At 43.7% G+C, this 26640-nt stretch overlaps 1 protein-coding gene and 1 non-coding gene across 3 annotated transcripts in view; both read right to left on the bottom strand.

Moving 5' to 3' along the window:
* The window catches only part of GALNT6 (polypeptide N-acetylgalactosaminyltransferase 6), a 98366-nt gene that overhangs the window by 40652 nt on the left and 31074 nt on the right, over positions 1-26640 (bottom strand). For both annotated transcript variants that reach the window (XM_070740721.1, XM_070740720.1), the window contains exon 3: positions 15304-15476. In XM_070740721.1, the coding sequence (XP_070596822.1) occupies positions 15304-15476 (173 nt within the window). The remainder of the gene's footprint in view (positions 1-15303; positions 15477-26640) is intronic.
* LOC139163305 (U1 spliceosomal RNA) lies at positions 9173-9336 on the bottom strand. The gene has a single exon (XR_011558460.1). It is a non-coding gene; the product is annotated as a U1 spliceosomal RNA (small nuclear RNA).

Raw genomic sequence — 26640 nt, 5'->3', positions numbered from 1 at the left:
TAAGTCGAGTTCATCAAACACAAGGCCAGTTATCTACAGCAGTGTTTCCCAAACTTGGCAACTTGAAGATATTTGGACTTCAACTCCCAGAATTCCCCAGCCAGCATTCTCTGGCTGGGGAATTCTGGGAGTTGAAGTCCAAATGTCTTCAAGTTGCCAAGGTTGGGAAACACTGATCTACAGAACTGTCTTTGTGCCATTACAGTGTCCCATCCCACTTGGTAGGGCAGGGAAAATGTATTGCGGACCCTGTCAGTTAAAGAATTTTGATTGGCAGTGTCCAGGAAGAATGCTTTCTCTGCCTTTGTCCTTGCTCTGTGTGGCTCCCCTTTACTGGCCTTTCAGAAAGGTATAAAGACATGATGGTGAGGCCTCGCTTGCAGTTCACACAGAAGCATGTAGCATGGGGTTGTTTGGTTGGTGCCCTGAAAGTCCTCCCTTTTCCTTTTAATTAATTTTTAACACTGTTTTGAATCATCCTTGCCTCTTTTTTAAATTTTAACTTTTGTTTTTATGTTTTAATATTCTATTGTACAGCACTACAAGTCCCTTTATGAGGGAGATGGGCAGACATGCAGTCAGTCAGTGGGATATAACCAGGGGTGGGCTACTGCCCAGGGTGTGTGTATGGGGGAGGAGAATGCAGGGGGAAAGTGAAAATGGAGACCCACCCCAGGGGACCCAATTTGCACTGAAAGATGTTGAAAGAAAATGCAGGGCGTCCTGCATAAGCCACGCCCACAGTGTGGTAGTAAAAATGTTGGTAGCCCTTCACTGGATATAATGCTGGGGACAATGGGAGTCAGATTCTCATCCCTATGTGGGGGATCAATTTAAACTCTGGTTTTTAATTTCAAAAGTTTACTTTTTGCTTGAAAACAAGCTTAAGAGCTAAAAAATGCTTATGAAACCATATGATGATTAGAAAAATGAATGGCTCAGAAAAAAAAAAGAGAGAGGCTGGGACAAGAGAAATGTAGTGAAGGGGAAAAAAATATAACCTTTACCAGTCAAAGAGTGTGATTTTATACACATTTGAGCCGGAAAATAAAAGCCCACTATGATAATTGAAAGTCATTCTCAACCACACACACACACTTTAATACCTCAAAACAGGTTGCCATAGTTTCAAACAAACACACCCAAGATTATGCTTTAGAAGGGTTTGTTGCACTCCAGACATGCTTTCACTCTTGCTATTATTTATTTATTATTTATTTGGACTTATATGCCGCCCAACTCCCAAAGAACTCTGGGCGGCTATTTATTTTATTTATTTATTTATTTATTGGATTTGTATGCCGCCCCTCTCCGCAGACTCGGGGCGGCTAACAACAGTGACAAAAAACAGCATGTAACAATCCAATACTAAACAACTAAAAAAACCCCCTTATTATAAAACCAAACATACATACAAACATACCATGCGTAAATTGTAAGGCCTAGGGGAAAGAATATCTCAGTTCCCCCATGCCTGACGGCAGAGGTGGGTTTTAAGAAGCTTACGAAAGGCAAGGAGGGTGGGGGCAATTCTAATCTCTGGAGGGAGTTGGTTCCAAAGGGCTGGGGCCGCCACAGAGAAGGCTCTTCCACTGGGTCCCGCCAAACAACATTGTTTAGCTGACAGGACCTGGAGAAGGCCCACTCTGTGGGACCTAACTGGTCGCTGGGATTCGTGTAGCACTCCATAACAAACAACAATAAAAAACAAACTCCACCAGCAGCATTTGATTAAAGCACTTACTTTTATAGCTGCCCATTGCCCAAATTTCTTACCCATTATTTGGAATGTATGTTTTCAAACCACTGGTTTTCAGCTAGCGGCTCATATTAGAATAGTTTTGTAACTTTGTAGCCTACAAGCACAGGAAGGCCACTATACATTTTTTTTAAAGAACTCAAAACTGAATTAAAATTAAATGTTGAATAACAAACCGCACTAGAGGTTTCCAAGTCTAAACAATTCTGGGTGATGATTTATCTCCCTGACTGTTCTGGGTCTAAGCATTTCCAGCAATGTTGACATGGGAACGTATACTGATCAAAAAAACAGAATGCACTGATTAAGAAAGCAGGTATTCATCAGATAAGGGTGGGGTGGGAAAATAGGTGATTTTGTACAGATGCCTAAAAGTTTATCCAAGTGCTTCTGTTGCTTAGCACTAATTTCAGGAGTGTATACAAGGCAATTCCTACCCACCCATTCTTCAAACAGAAGATAATACTTCTCAGTGACGTCCTTTCTTATGCTAATATCGAAAAGTTACAGGCTCCTTTCCTTCACTGTGTGCCCCCAGAGGACATCCAGTAATGGGAGTTGGAGTCTAACATACAGTGTTCCCTCGATTTTCACGGGTTCGAACTTTGTGAAAAGTCTATACACGGTTTTTCAAAAATATTAATTAAAAATACTTTGCAGTTTCCCCCCCATACCACGGTTTTTCCCGCCCGATGACGTCATATGTCATCACCAAACTTTCGTCTCCCTTTAATAAATATTTTTTTAAATAAACTTTAATAAATAAACACAGTGAGTAATAATCTAAATGGTTGCTAAGGGGATGGGAAATTGCAATTTAGGGGTTTAAAGTGTTAAGGGAAGGCTTGTGATACTGTTCATAGCCAAAAATAGTGTATTTACTTCCGCATCGCTACTTCGCGGAAATTCCACTTTCGCGGGCGGTCTCGGAACGCATCCCCCGCGAAAATCGAGGGAACACTGTATTTGGAGGGATCAAGATTGGGGGCAAAACAATGTTGAATATCTTGTCTGTTCATATCCAATTACTTGTATTAATTGCAGAACCCTATTTATTTATCAGGGAACAAAAAGAAAAAACTCTGTTTTCCTCACTCGCCCACTGACCCCCACTTAACCCAGCATCTCTTAGCATCAAAGCTAAGTCCTTATTTAGAATTAGTCTGACCAGACTTTGGGTGGCAGGTGCAACCTGTGGGCAGGAAGCAGTTCAAGTCTGTGTGGGGAGAGATTGTTAGCTTTGTAAATTGCAGCCACCCTGAAGGACTCTGCTGCAAATTTGAAGAGGAAGAGGGCAGGAAATGACAGCACGGAGTTGCAAATGACAACTATAAAATAGAAGCAGCTTTCAGCCAAGGTAGCTGAGGAGTTGTCTTCTTACAGTCACATATATACGAACAAATACATTCTCCCACTAACTCTGAAGTCTTGGGAGATACCGGAAATAATAGCTTACTACAGCGTCAACAATAAAATTAAACAGGCAAATTATTGTCTCCCCACATTAAATGGGAGGTTTTTAACAAAGTTCATTCTCTTTAAAATTCACAGATTATGTGCAGGATAATGGGCTAGCTAGTACTTTTGTTTTATTCTTCAGTGTGGATAGAATGGTATGGTGGCGTTTTGTTCTCCATTTGAAAATCATCCAATATAAATCTGGTTTTAAGATAACAAATGATAGGAACGGGCAGCAATAAAGATTTGGATCTGTACGTTACCTGGGCTGTTGTGAGCATAAAAGCAGCAGGTGAGAGCAAAAGTCTGTTTTTAGCTTAGCAGGAAAAAAAATCTCATTATCAGGAGAACATAATATTTATAGCAAGGAAGCCTAAAACCAGATAGATAGGGATGTTTTCTTCCTCTGTGTGAGTGTACGTGCATTTTCAGAGCCTAACAGCAAGAAAAAACCTAAACAAAATAGCCCTATACTATATGTGTAAGTTACCAGTATTAAAACATATAGTAAAAATAATTCATAGTGACAGTAGTTTATTTGTTTTTTTTTAAATTAATTAAAACTCTAGTTGAATTCTTATTGATTTTAACATTGGGTCAAAATTAGCTTTGGAATTTTCCCTGTAAATGTATGCAACCTAAATAATAGATAGCAAAACAGAAAGCAAACCTCTCTCTCTTTTACTGTATTTTTTGGAGTACAGTGATACCTCATCTTACAAACGCCTCATCATACAAACTTTTCAAGATACAAACCCGGGGTTTAAGATTTTTTGCCTCTTCTTAGAAACTATTTTCACCTTACAAACCCACCGCTGCCGCTGGGATGCCCTGCCTCCGGACTTCCGTTGTCAGCAAAGCACCCATTTTTGCGCTGTTTGGATTCCCCTGAGGCTCCCCTCCATGGGAAACCCCACCTCCGGACTTCCGTGTTTTTGTGATGCTGCAGGGGCATCCCAGCAGCGCAAAAATGGGTGCTTCGCTGGCAATGGAAGTCCAGAGGTGGGGTTTCCCAGCGAGGGGAGCCTCAGTGAAATCGCAGCATCGCAAAAACACAGGTAGGTAGGGTTTGTGATAAGGTTCCAGTAAAGAGCAGCAATTCCAAAACCAACTCTAACAATATCAGAATGAGTTCATTTATTAGAATTCCCCTGCAGCATTGCAAAAACACAGAATTCCGGAGGTGGGGTTTCCCATGGAGGGGAACCTCAGGGGAATCCCAGCAGCACAAAAATTGGCGTTTCGGCTGGCAAAAGGGGTGAATTTTGGGCTTGCATGCATTAATCGCTTTTCCATTGATTCCTATGGGAAACATTGTTTTGTCTTACAAACTTTTCACCTTAAGAACCTTGTCCCAGAACCAATTAAGTTTGTAAGACAAGATATCACTGTATATGATGCACCTTAGTTTTCTGGGAGGAAAATAGGGGGGGAAATCTGCCTACCAGGTATTCATCTGGCTAGCATCCTTAGTCTAGTCAGCTTTAGCACATTATTTTATCCCCTGGTTAGAGCTTAAAAAAACTTATTTAGAGAGAGTAACAATGAAAGAGCTTGCAAGCAGGTAAGAGCTGGGAACATCATTAGCACCTGGTTAGGGTTGGAAAGAAACATTTGGAGCAAGTAGAGTAATGAAAAAAGCCTGCAAAGACTTAGGGCTGGAAAAACATTATACGCAGAGAGTAACAATGAAAGAGCTTGCAAGCCAGTAAGAGCTGGGAAGATCGTTAGCACCTAGTTAGGACTGGAAAAAAAACCTACAATCAGAGTACAGTGGTACCTCTACTTACAAACTTGATTTGTTCCGTGACCAGGTTCTTAAGTAGAAAAGTTTGTAAGAATAAGCAATTTTTCCCATAGGAATCAATGTAAAAGCAAATAATGCATGCAATTGAGGAAACCACAGGGAGAGTGGAGGCCCTGTTTCCTCCCAGGAGATTCCTAGAGAGGCTTCATGGAGGCTTCTCCCCACCTTTTCTGGCCCTGTTTCCTCCCAGGTGATTCCTAGAGAGGCCCCACAGAGACTTCTCCCTGCCTTTTCCAGTTACAGTTTCGGAGGCTTGGATTTGTAAGTAGAAAATGGTTCTTGAGAAGAGGCAAAAAAATCTTGAACAAATCTTCTTATCTAGAAAAGTTTGTAACTAGAGGCGTTCTTAGGTAGAGGTACCACTGTAAAAGATGCACCCAAATGTTCAGCCTTTTTTAAGGAAGAAAAAGGTGCATCCAAAAAAGAAGGTACTTAACTAATAAGCATTGTTTTCTTAAGAATTGGCCCTGCCTTCAGTTCTGGAATTAGCTTAAGATGAGAACAGCAAGGGGTTAATGGTCCTGAATATTTGTTCAAAGCATTCAAAGCAAGCAAGGCCTTTTGTTAAGAAAATTTCCAGCTAAGGAAGAAAATGATAGGCCACTGCTTATTCATATGAGGTGATTTAATGCTTGCAAAGCAATTTATAATCCATCTAGGCATCTCTATATTACAACACAGTATTACAAGATTCAAAGAGAAACATAAGTCTTTTATGTTTGGAGAATTCACAGGGTTTTATCTACAAGTATCAACAACTGTAGAGATTTTGTTTCAAATAGGTACTTTCCTGCTCAGAATGTTGTGTCAGGCATTCCAAGAGGTCTGGAACTCATAATTTATGCAATTTAATTAATGCTACTGCTCAAGGAAAATGCTGCTCTTCCTCCCAAAATTCTGATGTTGAGAAGGTGATGGGGAATAGTAATCTCTGTATACATGCACCAAACCCAAGACTCAGCTGGAGAATTAATCTCGCAAAAAAAAAGCTGGCCAAAAAAATAAATCAATGCACTCCTAGGCTAAATTAGCAAAGGGATAGTTTCAAGACCATGCAAAGTGTATACAGCCTTGGTGAGACCATACTTGGATTATTGCATCCAGTTCTGGTCACCATGATACAAAAAAGATGTTGAGACTCTAGAAAGAGGGCAGAGAAGAGCAACAAAGATGATTAGGAGTCTGTAGGCTAAAACATATGATGAATGGCTGCAGTAACTGAGTATGTCTAGTCCAGTGATTTTCAACCTTTTTTGAGCTGCGGCACATTTTTTACATTTTAAAATCCTGGGGCACACCACCAACCAAAATGACACAAAATGACACGCTAAGACACTCTCCTCTCTTTTTCCATCCGTCTCCTCCCCACCCTTGTGTGTGTATACACACTCTTGAACCATTTCCAAAAACAAATGAGGGCTAGGGGTTTTTTTCCTCTTATTCTTTGGGTGCTTTTTATCATATGCTTTAAATCAAGAGTCACTTCTCTCTCTTCTGTTTCTCTCTCTTTCCTCTCATTCTCTGTCTCAATCATTTTCTCATTTCTCTTTTTTCATCCCCTTTTTGCTCATTTCTCTCTCCCTCTCCTTTTCTCTCCCTCTTTCTTGCTTTCTTTCTCTCTCTCTCTTGCTTTCTCTCTCTCTTGCTTTCTCTCTGTTTCTCTCTTTTCTTTCTCTCTCTTGCTTTCTCTCTCTCTCTCACTCTTTCTCTATCTCTTGCTTTCTTTCTCTCTCTCTTGCTTGCTTTCTCTCTCTCTCTCTCACTCTCAGCAAAAAGTTGCGAGACCGGAACCTGAGCTTCCTTCTTCGCGGCACACCTGACCATGTTTCGCGGCACACTAGTGTGCCACGGCACACTGGTTGAAAAACACTGGTCTAGTCTAAGGAAGAGAATGACTAGGAATGATGTGAAAGCAGTCTTCCACTACTTGAGGAGCTGTTGCAGAGAAGAGGGGTTTACCTATTTTCCAAAGCACCTGACACAGCAGTGGGTTACAGCAATGGGTTACTCTCAGTTCGGTATGGTTCTGCAAACCAGGAGCCCCGGCAACGGGAGGGTCCGTCCACCCGTCCAGGACACTTTGGCCCGTGCGCATAAGTGTCACAAGCAAGCTGGTAGCAACAGGCTTTAGAACCCACTACTGATAATAATAATAATAATAATAATAATAATAATAATAATAATAATAATTTATTAGATTTGTATGCCACCCCTCTCCGAGGACTCGAAGCGGCTCACAACAGCAGTAATAATACAATACAATACAAATCCAATATAAAAAACTAAATTAAAAACCCATTATTACTAAAAAAACAATTAATTCTACACAATCACACCACTCCTAGAAGCTAAAGTCAGAAGGGTGGGGGATAAAGTTAATCTCCCCATGCCTGGCGGCATAAATCAGTCTTCAACATCTTGCGGAAGGCAAGGAGGGTGGGAGCAATTTGAATCTCTGGGGGGAGTTGATTCCAGAGGGCTGGGGCCGCCACAGAGAAGGCTCTTCCCCTAGATCCTGCCAGACAACATTGTTTAGTTGACGGGACCTGTAGAAGGCCAACTCTGTGGGACCTAATTAGCCGCTGGGATTCGTGCGGCGGAAGGTGGTCCTGTAGGTATTCTGGTCCAATGCCATGTAGGGCTTTATAAGTCATTACCAACACTTTGAATTGTGACCGGAAACTGATTGGCAGCCAATGCAAGCCGCGGAGTGTTGACGAGACATGGGCGTATCTAGGAAGGCCCATGATTGCTCGCGCGGCTGCATTTGGTGGGCCCAGGACAGGGGTTTTCCTCTGTCCTGGTGCTGCTTGACCTCTCAGCGGCTTTCAATACCATCGACCATGGTATCCTCTTCCCCCCCCGGAGGGGTTGGGAGTGGGAGGCTCCTTCAGTGGTTCTCCTCCTACCTCTCCAGTCGGTCACAGTTGATGTTAGTGGGGTGTCAGAGGTCGAACTTTAGGTTTCTCCCTTGTGGGATGCCTCAGGGGTCAGTCCTCTCCCCCCTGCTATTTAATATCTACATGAAACCGCTGGGTGAGATCATCCAGGGGCATGGGGTGAGGTATCATCAGTACGCCTGATGATACCCAGCTGTACATCTCCACCCCATGTCCAGTCAACGAAGCAGTGGAAGTGATGTGCCGGTGCCTGGAGGCTGTTAGGGTCTGCATGGCTGTCAACAGACTCAAACTCAACCCTGATAAGACGGAGTGGCTGTGAGTCTTGCCTCCCAAGGACAATTCCATCTGTTCGTACATTACCCGGGGAGGGGGGATTATTGACCCCCTCAGAGAGGGTCTGCAACTTGGGCATCCTCCTCGATCCACAGCTAACATTAGAGAAGCATCATTCAGCTGTGGCGAGGGGGGGGCGTTTGCCCAGGTTCGCCTGGTGCACCAGTTGCGGCCCTACATGGACCGGGACTCACTGCTCATAGTCGTTATGCCCTCATCATCTCGAGCTTTGACTACTGCAACACTCTCTACATGGGGCTACCTTTGAAAAGTGTTCGGAAACTTCAGATCATGCAGAATGCGGCCGTGAGAGCTATTGTGGGGTTACCTAGGTTCACCCACGTCTTTCCAACACTCTGTGGCCTGCACTGGCTGCTGATCAGTTTCCGGTCACAATTCAAAGTGTTGGTAATGACCTATAAAGCCCTACATGGCATCGGACCAGAATACCTCCGGGACCGTCTTCTGCCGCACGAATCCCAGCGGCCGATAAGGTCCCGCTAAGTTGGCCTTTTCCAGGTCTCGTCGACTAAACAATGCCGTCTGGTGGGCCCCAGGGGAAGACCCTTCTCTGTGGCAGCCCCAGCCCTCTGGAATCAACTCCCTCCAGAGATTAGAACTGCCCCTAACCTCCTTGTCTTTCGTAAATTGCTTAAGACCCACCTATTTCGCCAGGCATGGCAGAATTGAGACATCTCCCCCAGGCTTATATAGTTTTATGTATGGTATGCTTGTGTTGCATGGTTTTTAAATGTTGGGTTTTTAATGTGTTTTCTTTTAAACATTAGATTTGTCACATTGTACAGTTTTATTATTGTTGTGAGCCTCTCCAAGTCCCAAGTATGATATTGCTGCCACCCAATACACAAGAAATTATAAATACAACTTTTCTGTTTTTTGAACCAGCAAGATCAGGGGAAAGCGCGAACGCAGTCCCCCACTACCACAAATTATGCAGTCGAGTTTCCCGCATTTGGGGAAATCGCAGAGGTCAGCACACCCGGAGTGCAATGGATGAGCCTCACTCTGGGAAAACCACCTTCATGATCATGGTGTCTCCCCTGCCAGGTAAGTATGAGTTGGGGGTGTGCATCTGCCTCCTTGCCCCTTTTTGCCTCTGCCTCCTACCCCATGGTGACTCCCCCAGAAAATTTCCAGCAAGCTCAGGAAGGCGCAGCTGACATCCTGCCTCTCCCCAGTTTCCTTGCACAGAGTGTTGGGGCACTTTGTGAGCTTAGATTTGCACCCTGATTTTCATCCCACAATGCCTTGCAATACATATATTTGCATATGTGCGTCGGTTGCTAAGGCACAATAAAGAAAGGTGGGGGAGGGGTGTCACTGGGATTCTTTCCCTTTGTAGCCTGCAGGGAATCAGATCCACATTCTGACTGGCACTGACAGCAACAACTTTAGCAATAGGTCGCATACTATCTATTGATCACACGAGAGAGTAACCTGATCACTCTTCAACAACTCAGTTCCTCAGGGTTATTATGCTTTCTCACGGAGGCATGTCTAGCCATAGATTTCGGCACTGGATTGCTTATTATAGGAGGAAAAGAAACTGAAACAAACTAGCATTTCTCTTTGGTCTTCAAAGAACTTTCACTTCAGAGACTCAGCCTTCACCATTATCCATATACAGTGATCCCTCGAGTTTCGTGATCTCAATCTTCGCGAAACGGCTATATCGCGATTAAAAAAAAATTAATTAAAAAAACCCACTTCCGCATTTGGCTTCGGGAGTCAGCTGGGAAGCGGCGCGGCTGTTTTAAAAGGTCGCCGCCGGCATGGGGGGCTTCCCAGCAGCCCCCCGAACCCGGGTTGGGAGTTTGGGGGGCTGCTGGGAAGCCCCCCATGCCGGCGGCGACCTTTTAAAACAGCCGCGCGGCTTCCCAACTGAGTCCTGACGCCAAACGCGGAAGTTTGCCTTTGGCGTTTGGCTTCAGGACTCAGTTGGGAAGCCGCGCGGCTGTTTTAAAAGGTCGCCGCCGGCATGCGGGGCTTCCCAGAACCCCCCCCAAACCCCCAACCTGGGTCTTCCCGGCCGCCCACGCAAAGGGGAAACCCCGGCTCCTCGCTGATGCCCGCCGCTCGCCCGATCCTGGGGTTTCCCCTTTGCGTGGGCGGCGGGCGGCACCCAGGGAAGGTTCCTTCGGCCGCCGGGCAGCTGATCTGCTCCGCAGCACGGCAGCAGCGAGAAGGCGAAGATGGGGTTTCCCCTTTGCGTGGGCAACGGGGAAACCCCATCTTTGCGTCCTCGCTGCTGCCGCGCTGCGGAGCAGATTAGCTGCCCGGCGGCCGAAGGAACCTTCCCTGGGTGCCGCCCCCCGCCCACGCAAACTCCACCATCTGCGCGTGCGCGGCCATGAAAAAAGGGGCGCGCATGCGCAGATGGTGTTTTTACTTCCGCAACCCTACATCGCGAAAAATCGAGTATTGCAAGGGGTCTTGGAACGGAACCCTCGCGATACTCGAGGGATCACTGTACGTTCTTTTTAGGATAATAAACTAAAAGATGCAGCTCCATTTATCCAGAGAATAAATCCAGAGTCTTCAGAGAGGGGCGGCATACAAATCTAATAATACAGCCAATAATCTCAAAAGCACTAGCTTTCTCACCTTTCCTGCAGGGCAGGTTTAGTGAAAAACATAGAAACAATATTTACAGTATCAGCGTTGTATGTTGGCATAGTATCGTGTGCCAGAATCTCTAAAATAGCTGCATAGTTAAATGTTGCAGCTACAGCAAAGCAGTCAAAGAGGTCCTTAAGCTTTTCAAAATACAGTGCTTCAAAAACCACACTGCTTTGAACAAGCTGCTTATTATTTCTAGAAATAAGATCTGTTTAAACTGATAAAAGAAGCAAGAAAATTTATAACCAGTTTGCTCACGAGCGGTCTTCTCAACTGCATTATTTCTAGTTGTGGAACACCTCTTAAAACTCACTCCTATTGTTCAATTAATGATGATTTAGATTTTTATTTGACGGGGTGGGTGGGAGGAGGAATAGAAGCATGACTGGGACAGGGAAAGGGTTAGAAGAAAATGCATGCTGTAGTGCAGAGGTCTTCAAACTGGCAACTTTAAGACTTGTGGACTTCAACTCCCAGAATTCTCCAGCCAGCACAGGTGGCTGGAGAATTCTGGGAGTTGAAGTCCACAAGTCTTAAAGTTGGCAAGTTTGAGGACCCCTGCTGCAGTGGAACAATATCAAGTTAGGAGCAGGAGAGCATCACTTATAGCCATGTAGCTCATGGGTTTTGAATGAAACCACTTCCTTTCAATTTAATCTACTATAATTTCTAATATTATGAGCTACAGAAACACACTGTAAAGAGAATGATGCCTTCTGCATTTCTCTGACACTCTGTCATGGAAGATACCATATTTTTGGACTATAAGGTGCACCTAGGTTTAGAGAAGGAAAACAAGAAAAAAAAGGTTTTGGTCTCCGTCTGTCCTGTTTTTGCCCTCCCCAGCATCCAGAAGCACTCTGCGGGCCAAAAACAGGTCCATTTTCGAAAGCAAAAATGGGACCCACAGAGGCCAAAAATGGGCATGGTTTTGGCCTACAGAGTGCTTCTGGATGCCGGGGAGGGCAAAAATGGGACGCATGGAGGGCTTGGGCAAAACAGGCCCATATTTGCTATATAAGATGCATAGACATTTCCATCTATTTTTTTGGGATGGGTAGGTGGGAAAGTGCATCTTATACAGTGGTACCTCTGCTTAAGATCTTAATTTGTTCCGTGTCCATGTTCTTAAGTAGAAAAGTTTGTAAGTAGAAGCAATTTTTCCCATAGAAATCAATGTAAAAGCAAATAATGTGTGCAAACCCATTAGGAAAGAAATATAAGCTCAGAATTTGGGTGGGAGAAGGAGGAAGAAGAGGAAGAGAACAGTCGCTACCCAGAGCGAAGGGAGCGTTTCTTTTCTCTGGGCGCTGGCAGAGGTTTATTTCCTCTCCAAGCGCCCAGAGAAAGGAAAATGCTTTGTTCGCTCTGGACTGCCAAAGCCTTCTTAAGCACCACCGAAAGGCTCCTCTGGCAGCCCAGAAAAGCCTGAGATGACTGGGATTTAAGGGGGAATGGCAGGAAACTGGCCGGGCCTTTGTGCCGCTCTCAAATTTCCTGGGAAATTTTTCCGGGCTGGGGTTTTTAAGTAGAAAATAGTTCTTAAGAAGAGGGGGGAAAATCTTGAACACCCGGTTCTTATCTAGAAAAGTTCTTAAGTAGAGGCGTTCTTAAGTAGAGGTACCACCGTAGTCTGAAAAATATGATATCTTTGGCTACAAGGATCAATAATCTGACTTAGTAAAAGTAGGACCCAGCATGCAATATTGGAAAAGATGCAGCGCCTTTTAGCAGCAAGCTAACGTCTGACAGGCAAAGTCAATGGAGAAGCCAGATTCATTTATCAACTGTGTTACTAACTTAATAACTGCAGTGGTCCAATTAAGTGCAGCAGGGATGGTTGTGAACTGGGACTAAACTCCCTTAAAAACTGCCTTGCTTAGCAACACAAATTTGGCTCCATAAGTGGTTAAAATATTAATCTTACTGGAAGGGAAAAAACATTCCAATGTTTTTTTCCCATTAATAGATTTCATATTAGCTAATTGTGTTATTTGTCTAACTCTTAATATAAAACATTGCATTGTAAAAATGTGGAGCTAAGGACACCGAAAAAGATACATGGGATAAACTTCCAAAATAATCTCCCCTCCCTCCTGGAAAATGGTACTGTTGCAGACAATTTAAAGAGATTTAGAGAGAAAGCAAAGAATGGATGCAGAATGGAGTAGAAGAGAAAGATTTAAATCTACAATGAAAGCAGAAATAAGGGGTCAACGTATGATATGGTATGCACCAACTGGTATTAAAACTTACAACTCATTAGTATGTTTAAAAAATATTTCACTGTAGTATCTTTAGTGGCTGGTTGAAAAGCTTGAGGAAAGCTTGAGGAAAGCAGGCTGAGGCACAGTATACAAGTTGTGATGTTGAACCATGTCATTATCTTAATCTGAAGGATAACCAATTTAGATTGCTAAATACAGCTTGCGGTTTCTAAACTTGCCCAGCTGAGTAGTTTGGACAGAGGCTAAATACAGTTTTGTGAAGAGGTATTTGGGCTTTCTAAATTTTTGTATATCTTTGCTGCAGGATACTATATCCACATAAGTTCTAGAGTTTGAGTTAATGAGTAACACCAAAATGAGGTGCTTGTTTCATTTATTGTATAAAGAAAGTCAAATAACATGTGACATGGCACCATGAAAAAAATATATAATTGCTTCCTTAGATTGAGTGACAAGCTGCACTAACTTTAGCTCAGTAACTGTAAGCAAAAGCTAACTGGTGATCAATTTCTCATATTGCGGGATAGGAATTTTTCTTACCATTCCTGAAGAGAAAAACTAATTAAAGGTATTCCAGTATAAACAGCTTGTTTCGGAACTGGCAATATTTTTGGACCTAGGTCTGAATTTTGACTTATTTAAAAACAATGAATCTCTTTCTTTCTTTCTTTCTTTCATTCATTCATTCATTCATTCATGTCAATCAAGTATAGGATAGTAGTTTATATAAACAAAACATAGAAAGTAATGATAAAAGAAGACAATAGGACAGGGATGGTGGGCACAATTGTGCACTTATGCATGCCCCTTACAGATCTGATAGAAAAGGGGAGAGGTCAACTGTAGACAATCTAGGGTTGAAGATTTTGTGGTTTAGGAAAGAAATAACAGAGTCAGGTAATGAATTCCAGGCATTGATCACTCTATTGTTGAAGTCGTATTTTCTGCAGTCTAGTTTGGATCAGTTTAAATTTAGTTTGAATCTGTTACGTGCTCATGTGTTGTTATGGTTGAAAGTGAAGTAGTCATTAACAGGAAGGACATTTTGGTATATGATTTTGTGAACTATGGTTAGATCAGTTGGGAGGCGACGTAGTTGTAAATTGCCTAATTTCAGAATTTCAAGTCTGGTGGAGTAAGTTATTTTGTTGCGGGAGGAGGAGTGAAGGACTCTTCTTGTGAAATATTTCTGGACACTTTCAATTGTATTAATGTCTGATATGCAATGCGGGTTCCATACAGGTGAGCTGTATTCAAGAACTGGTCTGACAAATGTTTTGTAAGCTCTGGTTAGCAGATCAATATTACCAGAGAAGAAGCTGCGTAAGATTAGATTGACAACTCTTAATGCTTTTTTGGCAATGTTGTTACAGTGGGCTTTAGGACTTAGGTCATTGGATATGAGTACTCTAAGGTCTTTGGCAAAGCGAGGGTCGTCTACATGTCATGCATTATAGCTTAGGAGGCAAACTTGATGAAGAGAATGAATGTCCATAATCTGATGTTCAGGTGCTTATTTTAGATGGGAAATTTCAAGGACTCTCTTTGCTTTATATAGTCCTCAACTTTAAACTAGTTAGATTGGATCCCTCCAACAGAGAAAGGAGCACTAACTGTCCTATCTCTAGATATAAATACAGGTACAGTGTTCCCTTGATTTTCGTGAGTTCGAACTTCGTGGAACGTCTATACCAGGGTATTTCAAAAATATTAATTAAAAAATACTTTGCGTTTCCCCCCCCTATACCACGGTTTTTCCCACCCGATGACGTCATATGTCATTGCCAAACTTTTGTCTGCCTTTAAAAAACATTTTTTTAATACATCTTAATAAATAAACATGGTGAGTAATAATCTAAATGGTTGCTAAGGGAATGGGAAATTGTAATTTAGGGGTTTGAAGTGTTAAGGGAAGGCTTGGGATACTGTTCATAGCCAAAAATAGTGTATTTATTTCCGCATCTCTACTTCGCGGAAATTCGACTTTCGCGGGCGGTCTTGGAACGCATCCCCCGTGAAAATCGAGGGAACACTGTAGTGGATAATGTGACTCTTAAGGCAAATATGATATTATGATCCAAAAGTTTTAAAATATTTCTTACATACAGGATAAAAGACAATGGTCTTTCAGGAAAAACACACAAGCACACACACTTTCAAAGGGATTATACTTGCCATCTGTACTGGCATCATCTACAAGAATGATTTCCTTTAACAATATAGCTGGAGAAGAGTACAGCACACTATAGACAGTGCGGAGCAATGTGGACCAAGCTTCATTATGGAAGACAATAATGACGCTGGTGGTGGGAAGGGGTGGGCAGCGTTTGAACTTTTGATCGATGCACCTGCAAAGGGAACATTAAATCTAAATTACAACTAAGATTAGATAGGAGCATTACATTCATTAGATAATTACAATTAGATAACGAACATGTTTTCATTTCAGTTAGATAGGCTCTGCATCCAAGAGTTATAGAGTTATATGGTGTTCAGTTTAGTGCATATGTTTTTTAGCACTTTGGGGTTATTTAAGAAAACCCTTCTTGTAAGTAGATATTATCTCAGTTTTAATATGCAGACATACACAACAATAAACTCCCTTTTTACGACCCCGTAATCCCGTAATTTGGGGTCTGAGGAAACAGCTACACCCCAAGGACAAACTTGTCTATAGGACAAAATGTGCTTTACTACGTGCACTTGGTATCTGGAATTGAAACGTTATGTCCTTCCAATACCAGAATTTTCCAAATTAGCTTGGACTCTCCGGGGTTCTGGGACCTATTTGTTCTGACTATTATGCTTGGCTGCCCATATAGCTTAAGACGGCCGTATCTGAGCTAAGATATATGTTTAAAATGCTGGGTATAAGATCTATAATCTGTCAAAGCATGTGAGTTCTTGATCTGAAGACCTCCCATTGCCATACCACAAACCACCAAAACTGCACATTCAGATATAATACTAAACTATTGCTTTGTGCTGTGGGAATGAACCTGGACATACATACATATTTGTAAGCTTGTAACTACTACTGTATTTTTCAGTTATTTTAATTAAGCTATATGGACTTTCTCAGAATCCAGTCTTCAGAGAGGGGCGGCATACAAATCTAATAAACACAAATACAAATACAAATACCATGCAGTCTCTCTAGCTGGTTAGACACCACCTCAATCAACACTTTCGATGCTACTTTGAGTTTCATATTGCAGAAAATGGGGGTGGAGAGAGGCACCATTCAAACCAGGCTACTTAGTAAAATATATGGCAAAGTTAACCTTTGAAAACGAGTCCTTGTTGCTTCAGGGCTCAGCCTCTTTCTTAATCACTTGACTATGCTAGTTCTGAGAGGGCCCATAAATAAAGGGGAGTTTAACAGGTGCAGCTTAGCATTTCAGTACTGCAAGAGAGTACTGTAAAGAGCTGCTGAAATCCCCATTCTTCCTAATTTTTAAAAGGGACAAGGGCTCTATTGCATTTGTTTACCAGTCCGGGCTGCTTCACCCCTCCTTTACCTTGCCCTTAAGCGCCTGTAGGTCACAGGATGAGGTCATGAATTGCATCCCTGAAAGGCGGCCACAACAATAAAGGCTCTCAATGGGTTGCCTCCAATGCGCTTGTGAATGGAAGCTCTGCCTGGCAGAGTATTAAGGGGAGGGGCGGTAGAGGGGGAGAGATCATTTATTCTTTTAAGATTTAGGGACCAACGGCATTGCCTCCTGCCATTGTTTGCAAGCTCCGCTGTAAAATAGAAAAGTTACAAGGAAGATCTTTTTTGTTCCCAGAGAGCATGTGCTCCTTTAGAAACTAGGAAAGCTTTCTACTTCTCATAGCTCATGCAGTTCGGGATCTTTTGCCAAGGTTGGCCATTCAGATACAAAAAAACAAACAAAACAAACCCCATCCTTCATTGCTCCCCATGATCAGAAACGTCTGCTTCCTGTTGTTTGACCAGTTGCAGTACAGTACAGTGGTACAGTGATCCCCCGTTTATTGCGTCCCCAACCATTGCGAACAGGGTACTTCGCTATTTTTCAACCCGGAAGTCAAAATACCATCTACGCATGCGTGCCCGTGGGCACGCATGCGTAGATGGCAACCGGGAGATCAGCTGCTGGGCGGCTTCCCTGAGTCTTCCCCCTCTTGCTGGCGTCAGCGAGGAGTTTCCCCACTGCCCAAGCAAACTCCTCGCTGCCGCCCGCCCTTCGCCCGCCCACGCCGTTCATTCTCGCCGCTTTCGAGCTGAATCCGGGAGCAAATTCGCTCCCGGATTCAGCTCGAAAGCGGCGAGAATGAACGGCGTGGAAAAGCCGTTCCTTGCCGTTCATTCTCGCCGGATTCAGCTCGAAAGCGGCGAGAATGAACGGCGTGGAAAAGCCGTTCCTTGCCGTTCGTTCTCGCCGCTTTCGAGCTGAATCCGGGAGCGAATTTGCTCCCGGATTCAGCTCGAAAGCGGCGAGAATGAACGGCGTGGAAAAGCCGTTCCTTGCCGTTCATTCTCGCCGGATTCAGCTCGAAAGCGGCGAGAATGAACGGCGTGGAAAAGCCGTTCCTTGTCGTTCATTCTCGCCGGATTCAGCTCGAAAGCGGCGAGAATGAACGGCGTGGAAAAGCCGTTCCTTGCCGTTCATTCTCGCCGGATTCAGCTCGAAAGCGGCGAGAATGAACGGCGTGGAAAAGCCGTTCCTTGCCGTTCGTTCTCGCCGCTTTCGAGCTGAATCCGGGAGCGAATTCGCTCCCGGATTCAGCTCGAAAGCGGCGAGAATGAACGGCGTGGAAAAGCCGTTCCTTGCCGTTCATTCTCGCCGGATTCAGCTCGAAAGCGGCGAGAATGAACGGCGTGGAAAAGCCGTTCCTTGCCGTTCATTCTCGCCGGATTCAGCTCGAAAGCGGCGAGAATGAACGGCGTGGAAAAGCCGTTCCTTGCCGTTCATTCTCGCCGGATTCAGCTCGAAAGCGGCGAGAATGAACGGCGTGGAAAAGCCGTTCCTTGCCGTTCGTTCTCGCCGCTTTCGAGCTGAATCCGGGAGCGAATTCGCTCCCGGATTCAGCTCGAAAGCGGCGAGAATGAACGGCGTGGAAAAGCCGTTCCTTCCCGTTCATTCTCGCCGGATTCAGCTCGAAAGCGGCGAGAATGAACGGCGTGGAAAAGCCGTTCCTTGCCGTTCATTCTCGCCGGATTCAGCTCGAAAGCGGTGAGAATGAACGGCGTGGAAAAGCCGTTCCTTGCCGTTCATTCTCGCCGGATTCAGCTCGAAAGCGGCGAGAATGAACGGCGTGGAAAAGCCGTTCCTTGCCGTTCATTCTCGCCGGATTCAGCTCGAAAGCGGCGAGAATGAACGGCGTGGAAAAGCCGTTCCTTGCCGTTCGTTCTCGCCGCTTTCGAGCTGAATCCGGGAGCGAATTCGCTCCCGGATTCAGCTCGAAAGCGGCGAGAATGAACGGCGTGGAAAAGCCGTTCCTTGCCGTTCGTTCTCGCCGCTTTCGAGCTGAGTCCGGGAGCGAATTCGCTCCCGGATTCAGCTCGAAAGCGGCGAGAGCCAGCGCCCCCCGGACCCCCAACCCGGGTTTGGGGGGCTGCTAGGAAGCCCTCCATGCCGGCGGCAAACAGCCGCGCCGCCCCCAATCTTCGGCTCCTCGCTAGCGCTGTGGGAGTAAAAACACCATCTGCACATGCGCAGATGGTGTTTTTACTTCCGCAGCGCTACTTCGCGAAAACCCGCTCGTTGCGGGGGGTCCTGGAACGGAACCCTCGCAACGAGCGGGGGATCACTGTACCTCTACTTATGAACTTAATTCGTTCCGTGACCAGGTTCTTAAGTAGAAAAGTTTAGAAGAAGAAACAATTTTCCCCATAGGAATCAATGTAAAAGCAAATAATGTGTGAAATTGGGGAAACCACAGGGAGGGTGGGGGCCCTGTTTCCTCCCAGGAGATTCCTAGAGAGGCCCCACGGAGGCTTCTCCCCGCCTTTTCTGGCCCTGTTTCCTCCCAGGAGATTCCTAGAGAGGCCTCATGGAGGCTTCTCCCCACCTTTTCTGGCCCTGTCTCCTCCCAGGAGATTCCTAGAGAGGCCCCACGGAGGCTTCTCCCCACCTTTTCTGGCCCTGTTTCCTCCCAGGAGATTCCTAGAGAGGCCCCACGGAGGCTTCTCCCTGCATTTTCTGGCCCTGTTTCCTCCCGGGAGATTTCTAGAGAGGCCCCATGGAGGCTTCTCCTCGCCTTTTCTGGCCCTGTTTCCTCTCAGGAGATTCCTAGAGAGGCCCCGCGGAGGCTTCTCCCCGCCTTTTCTGGCCCTGTTTCTTCCCGGGAGATTCCTACAGAGGACCCATGGAGGCTTCTCCCTGCATTTTCTGGTTACAGTTTCAGAGGCTCGGGTTTGTAAGTGAAAAATGGTTCTTGAGAAGAGGCAAAAAAATCTTGAATACCCGGTTGTTATCTAGAAAAGTCATAAATAGAGGCGTTCTTAGGTAGAGGTACCACTGTATATTGTAACATCTAGAAAAACTGGCCCAAATAAACTAAGGCCTGTTGAAAGAAAGACGGATTGTAGTTCATTCCAAAAATTATTTGTTAATCTGGGAGCTCCCCCCTGATAACATTCAGTTAAGCCATAATGGGAAAACATGGCTACCTTAAACCAGGGTCAGATGGATTGCTCCTACTGCTGATACCAGTGCGCTGTGTGCGTAGCTTCTGGTGTCTTATGTGTGCGCGTGTGTGCCCCAGCATGTTTTTGCTTCTGTGCAGGAAGAAAAATCTCACGAGGGGATGTGAGATTTCGGCAATTTTTTTTGTTTCTGCGCATGCTCAGAAGCAAAAAATAAATCGCACAAAATCTCTCTCGCACACGTGTCCCCTCACAAGGTTTTGCTTCCTCTGCTTGCGCGTATGCACTGAGATGCATTCAAAGCTCTACACGCAGCTCAAATTTTGCTACCAGTGTGGCATCCTTTACAGTTCCGGTAGGAACCCGCTACTGCCTTAAACTCCCTAATAGGTGTTAGGCAATATTTGTTAATGTTTTTAGGTAGTCCTCGATTTATGACCACAATCAAATCCATTTGCTAAATGAGACATTTGTTAAGTGAATTTTGCCCCATTTTATGATCCATGATTTTTTGATTTTTTAATGATTTATGATTTTGCCGAATTATTTAAGGGAATCACTGCAGCTGTTAAGTTGGCAACACAGTTGTTAAATGAATCTGGTTTCCCCATTAACTTTACTTGTCAGAAGGGGATCCCGATACACCAGGACACTGCAATCGTCATAAATAGAAGTCACCTGCCAAGCGAATTTTGAACACATGACTATGGGAAAAATGGTCATAAATCACTTTTTATAACTTTGAACAGTCACTAAATGAACTGTTGTAAGTCGAGGACTATATACTGCCATGTATGTGGTTTAATGTATATTGCTCAAAAAAATAAAGGGAACGCTCAAATAACATACAGTATCCTAGATCTGAATGAATGAAATATTCTCATTGAATACTTTGTTCTGGACAAAGTTGAACGTGCAGAACAGCATGTGAAATTGATTGTGGACAGTTTGATTTCACAGAAGTTTGATTTACTTGGAGTTATATTGTGTTTAAGTGTTCCCTTTATTTTTTTTTGAGCAATGTATGTTTTCTTAGTTCAGGCCTTACTGTTTTTTTCAGACTGTAAGACACACCAGTGTATAAGGTGAACCAAGATTTCAAAGAGGTAAGTACCGGTAAGTTAAAAAAAACACGTTTTTGTCCTCCCTGGCCCCCAGGAGCACTCTGCAAGCCTCCCAAATCCTCAGTGCTTTTCACCATTTTCACAAAAATGGGCCCATTTTTTACCCATTTTGCAGAAGGTTTGAGAGACCTGCAGAGAGCTCCTAGCGGCTGGGGGAAGGCAAAAATGCTCATTTTTGCAAAAAAAAACAAAAACAAAAAAAGAGTCCCTTTTCACTCATCTTTTTTTTACAAAAACTGGAGTGTTTTTGCCTTCCCCCAGCTCCAGGAGCACTCTGCAGGCTTCCCAAACCTTCTGCACATTTAATTTTTGCAAAAAAGGGCCCATTTTTGGCAAAAATGGGATGTAGGAGTGGGGCTTTGGGAGGCCAAAAATGACAGTATTCGGTGTAATAAGACACACCAACATATCTACCTCTTTTATTGGGGGGGGGGGAGGGGAATGTGTCTTATACTCTGAAAAATATGGTATTTCTATGTCTTTTCCAACCCACACCTCTGATTTTCTTTGTTTTCTCCACTAAAGCTATGCAAGAGCTGTGAAAAGTAGATTTGATGACTTTACGTTGCTCTCTACAGTTTAAGTCCTAAGCTGGAGGAGAAGAGGGGAGCACCAAAATCTATGGTTGCTTATCCATGCATTAATATGTTAATTTATTTAGTGGATTAATATTCACTTATTTTTTATATATCATGCCTTGGTACATGCTATGTGGAGAAACTTAAAATATATCCATTGGCCATCACTTAGTAAACTACCGAATTTAGTGTAAATTTTTTCCTATCCCTCTCCACTTTATATACAGTATCTATCTAGTACTATGTAAACTATTTACATATCATTACAGCAGGGATGGAGAATATGTGGATCTTGGTAACTTGTGGAATAAGAGAAGAATGTCCATTTAAGGTTTGGCAAGTTGCTGCAAGAGTCGATGCCGAGATTTTAAAAAAAGAAAACATCAAAGAACTTATAGTTTAAAATCTGTAAAATCTTTTGCGTGCTACAAAATTCAAGAACGCTTACTGTGATTGCAAGTTTTTTCAACATACCTAGAGCGATGCTCAGCTTTAAAACAGAGAAACTGTTCTTTGGTATGTATGAGTAGTGTACAAGCCCATTGTACTGCGTACAGATAGTCCTTGGCTTAAGACCACAATTGAGCCTAAATTTTATGTTGCTAAGTGAGACAGTTTTAAAATATGTTTTGCCATATTTTATGACGTCTCTTGCCACAGTTGTTAAGCGAATCACTGCAGCTAAATTAATAACACCCTTGTTAAATCAATACGGCTTCCTCATTGACTTTGCTTGTTAGAAGATCATAAAAGGCAATCACATGACCCTGGGACATCGTAAATACCATGCCAGTTGCCAGATGACCATATTTTGATCACATGACCATTGGAGATGCTGCAACAGTCGTAAGTGGCGGCCCCGGCCCTCTGGAACTAACTCCCCCCGGAGATTAGAACTGCTCCCACCCTCCTTGTCTTTCGCAAGTTACTCAAGACCCACCTTTATCGTCAGGCATGGGGGAACTAAGACATCTCCCCCAGGCTCTCTTATATTTTATGTTTGGTATGCATGTGTTGTATGTTTTTTTTAATAGTTGGGTTTTTTTATATAATTCTTATTATTAGATTTGTTCCATTGTCTATAAGCTTTTTTTAAAAAAAACAAAAACATTATTACCTATGTTGTATGTTCTATATGGTGAACCTATGGCACGCGTGCCAAAAGTGGCACGCAGAGCTCTCTCTATGGGCACGCACACCATCACCAGCTGCTCTTCTGGTTTCCTGCCAGCTGGTCTTTGCAGGTGCTAGAGCACCAGAAAACGACCTGAAAAATGGCCAAAAACCCAGACCATTTTCCAGACCATTTCCAGGCTGTTTTGGGGCCAAAAGCCAGCCTGAAAATGGCCCCAAAATGGTATGAAAAGGGCTCCCCCCAAATGACACCCAAAACAGGCATGTGTGCACTGGCCAACTGGTCTCTGGGTTTCCAGCGCCTTGGCACTCGCACATACGCACACATATGCATGCACATACATTACGGTTTGGGCTGAAAAGTTTTGCCATCACTGTTCTAGGATATACAATGTCGTTTGGCAGGGCCCAGGGGAAAAGCCTTCTCTGTGGCGGCCCTGGCCCTCTGGAACCAACTCCCCACGGAGATTAGAATTGCCCCCACCCTCCTTGCCTTTCGTAAGCTCCTTAAAACCCACCTCTGCCGTCAGGCATGGGGGAATTGAGATATTCTTTCCCCCTAGGCCTTTACAATTTATGCATGTTATGTTTCTTTGTAGGGATGTCTGGTTTTACAATAAGGGTTTTTTAGTTGTTTTAATATTGGATTTATATGATGGTTTTTTTTACTGTTGTTAGCCGCCCCGAGTCTACGGAGAGGGGTGGCATACAAATCCAATAAATAAATAAATGAATGAATGAATGAATAAATAAATAAATAAATAAATAATACAAGGTGAATTCTGTGCTTGGACCTTTGGCAGAGAGCCAGAGAATTCAAATCGTTTTGCTGAAACAAGAGGCTCCCACCTTATAGCCATCTCTTTGGATTCCACTACCCATCCCACCCTCTGAATCTTTCAGCAGGGAGAGAGAAGGGGGTCCCCTTACATGCTGCATACCTCTAGGGCACATCAAAAGGGGGAGGGGGGGAAATGTTCCACATGGCAGCTCAGGCCCTCCCCTCCCTCGCTCCTTCTCCAAAGCACTAGACAATAATAATAATAATAATAAAAAAGTTCCATTCACAGCCTCTCCCTCCATCTGAGCCAATTTCCCCGATTTATGGTTTGTTTCTGGGAGGGCTTTACACCCGTTAATTGAAATTGGTTTATGCTTTTTTGGGTTGACTGAATAACATTCTTGCCCTCTGCCTTGAACACAGCATTCTTCTATTGTGGCTATCTACACCTGCTAGGCAGAAATAATCAGCTGTCAGAAGGGTAGGAGGTAAGTTGAAGAGAGAGAAAACTGCCTTTGCCAACCCAGCCTAGTTTTTAAGCCCTTATTCAAGCTACCTTTTGTTGGCTCCTTTGACTGACTTATCCCCCTTATGAAAAGCCGCAGCGGCGGCCTTAGAAAAAGCTTCGGGGAGACCACAGGGGAAGGGGTGGCAAGAATCACGTTCGCCTCCTTCCACACCCTCCTGCTGTACTGTAAAAAGCCCCCACCCCACCCGCCTCTGTTCCACTGGCCGAGCAAAGTGAAAATTTATGGAGGCAGCGGAGCTTCTCGGAGGGAGAGGAAATGGACCAAAACCAAGGGCAGGAGACAGATGTAATCAAGAAAAAGTTTTTGAACTTGAGCAACTCCTTTTTCTTATTTATGCACTGGGGGGGGAAAAAGGCCGCAATTGTCCGTGTTCACCGCTCTGTAAATGAGGCGACGGTGGCACTAAAAGGTAAGACAGTGAAGGGTGGCAGGAGCAAAGGGAGAGGGGGGTCTCGTAGGATAATTAAAAAGTAGAACTGAACCCTGGGCTTTTCTTTTTGGTTAAAAAAAAAATCAGAGATGAAAAGAAACCAGTTGAGGGTTAATCCGTGTGATCTTTTTCCCCTTCCGACCCACTTGTCACTACCCACTAATGTATGGATAGAGCTAGAATCAGAGGCTCTGGGCTGCTTTCCTTTTTTATACTTGCAAACAAAGAAGCCCGGGAAATTTTGCGTTTTTGTACTCTTGGCCGTTATGGCAGAGAGTCATTCTTTCACAGCTACGGCTTTCTAAATACAGGTTTATTCCTCAACTGATGACCTCAACGGAGCTCAACATTTATGTTGCAAATTTACATGTACTTTTTCATTAAAGCATTCTTGGCTAGCTGTCCAAGAAACATGAGGTTCCTTAGAACAGTGTTTCCCAACCTTGGTAACTTGAAGATATTTGGACTTCAACTCCCAGAATTCCCCAGCCAGCGAATGCTGGCTGGGGAATTCTGGGAGTTGAAGTCCAGATATCTTCAAGTTGCCAAGGTTGGGAAACACTGTCTTAGAAGACTGAAAATAAATGGCACAATACAGTGGTCCCTCGATTTTTGCGGGTTCGAACTTCGCGAAAAGTCTATGCCACGGTTTTTCAAAAATATTAATTAAAAAATACTTTGCGTTTCCCCCCCCTATACCATAGTTTTTCCTGCCCGATGACGTCATACGTCATCGCCAAACTTTCGTCCGCCTTTAATAAATATTTTTTTAAATAAACTTTAATAAATAAACATGGTGAATAATAATCTAAATGGTTGCTAAAGGAATGAGAAATTGCAGTTTAGGGGTTTAAAGTGTTAAGGGAAGGCTTGTGATACTGTTCATAGCCAAAAATAGTGTATTTACTTCCGCATCTCTACTTCGCGGAAATTCGACTTTCGCGGTCGGTTTCGGAACGCATCCCCCGCGAAAATCGAGGGAACACTGTATATATGACTGATGACATCCAAATGTCAGTACAGGTAGTCCTCAACTTGCAGCAGTTCATGTAGTGACTGTTCAAAGCTACAATGTCACCGAAAAAAGAGATATTAAGTTAGTTACATGGTTATTTAAGGGGGTCTGGCTTCCCCGATGGACTTGGCATGTCAAAAGGTCGCAAAACATGATCACATGACCCTGGGACACTGCAACTGTCATAAATACATGGCAGTTGCCAAGCATTTGAATTTTGATCATGTGACCATGGGGATGTGGCAATGGCCATAAGTGTGAAAAATGGTTGCAAGTCACTTTTTCCGGTCACATTGTAACTTTGAACGGTCACTACATGAACTGTTGCGAGTTGAAGATTACCTGTACTGACAAGTTGAATGTCATCAGTTGGATGTGCCATTTATTTTCAGTCTTCTAGGGCAGTTTCCCAACCTTGGCAACTTGAAGATATTTGGACTTCAACTCCCAGAATTCTGAGAACCTTAAGGTTCTAAGGAACCTTAAGTTTCTTGGACAGCTAGCCAAGAATGCTTTAATGAAAAAAATACATGTAAATCTACATAGACTCTCATTCCAGCCATGCGCTGATGTTGATAACTCAATTTATAGTTTCCTAGCAAGATTCTCCTGGCAGCAACAGGATTTTTCTAGATCAAAGGAGAAAGAACAATAGCAATAGCATTTTAGACTTATATTCCGCTTCATAGTGCTTTTACAGCCCCCTCTAAGCAGTTTACAGAATCAGCCAATTGCCCCCAACAATCTGGGTCCTCATTTTACTTCTATACTTTTCTTCTATTCCTATATCTCTTCTTCTATTCTTTCATTGATATGTTCTATTACTATACCTTCTTTTAGAAACATAGAAACATAGAAGACTGACGGCAGAAAAAGACCTCATGGTCCATCTAGTCTGCCCTTATACTATTTCCTGTATTTTATCTTACAATGGATATATGTTTATCCCAGGCATGTTTAAATTCGGTTACTGTGGATTTACCGACCACGTCTGTTGGAAGTTTGTTCCAAGGATCTACTACTCTTTCAGTAAAATAATATTTTCTCATGTTGCCCTTGATCTTTCCCCCAACTACCTTCAGATTGTGTCCCCTTGTTCTTGTGTTCACTTTCCTATTAAAAACACTTCCCTCCTGAACCCTATTTAACCCTTTGACCTATTTAAATGTTTCGATCATGTCCCCCCTTTTCCTTCTGTCTTCCAGACTATACAGATTGAGTTCATTTAGTCTTGCCTGATACGTTTTATACTTAAGACCTTCCACCATTCTTGTAGCCCGTCTTTGGACCCGTTCAATTTTGTC

The sequence above is a fragment of the Erythrolamprus reginae genome, chromosome 2 (genome assembly GCF_031021105.1).
Source record: "Erythrolamprus reginae isolate rEryReg1 chromosome 2, rEryReg1.hap1, whole genome shotgun sequence".
Lineage (NCBI taxonomy): Eukaryota > Metazoa > Chordata > Lepidosauria > Squamata > Dipsadidae > Erythrolamprus > Erythrolamprus reginae.
The sequence above is the reverse complement of the archived record's forward strand: the minus strand, read 5'-3'. Positions and strand labels throughout refer to the sequence as shown.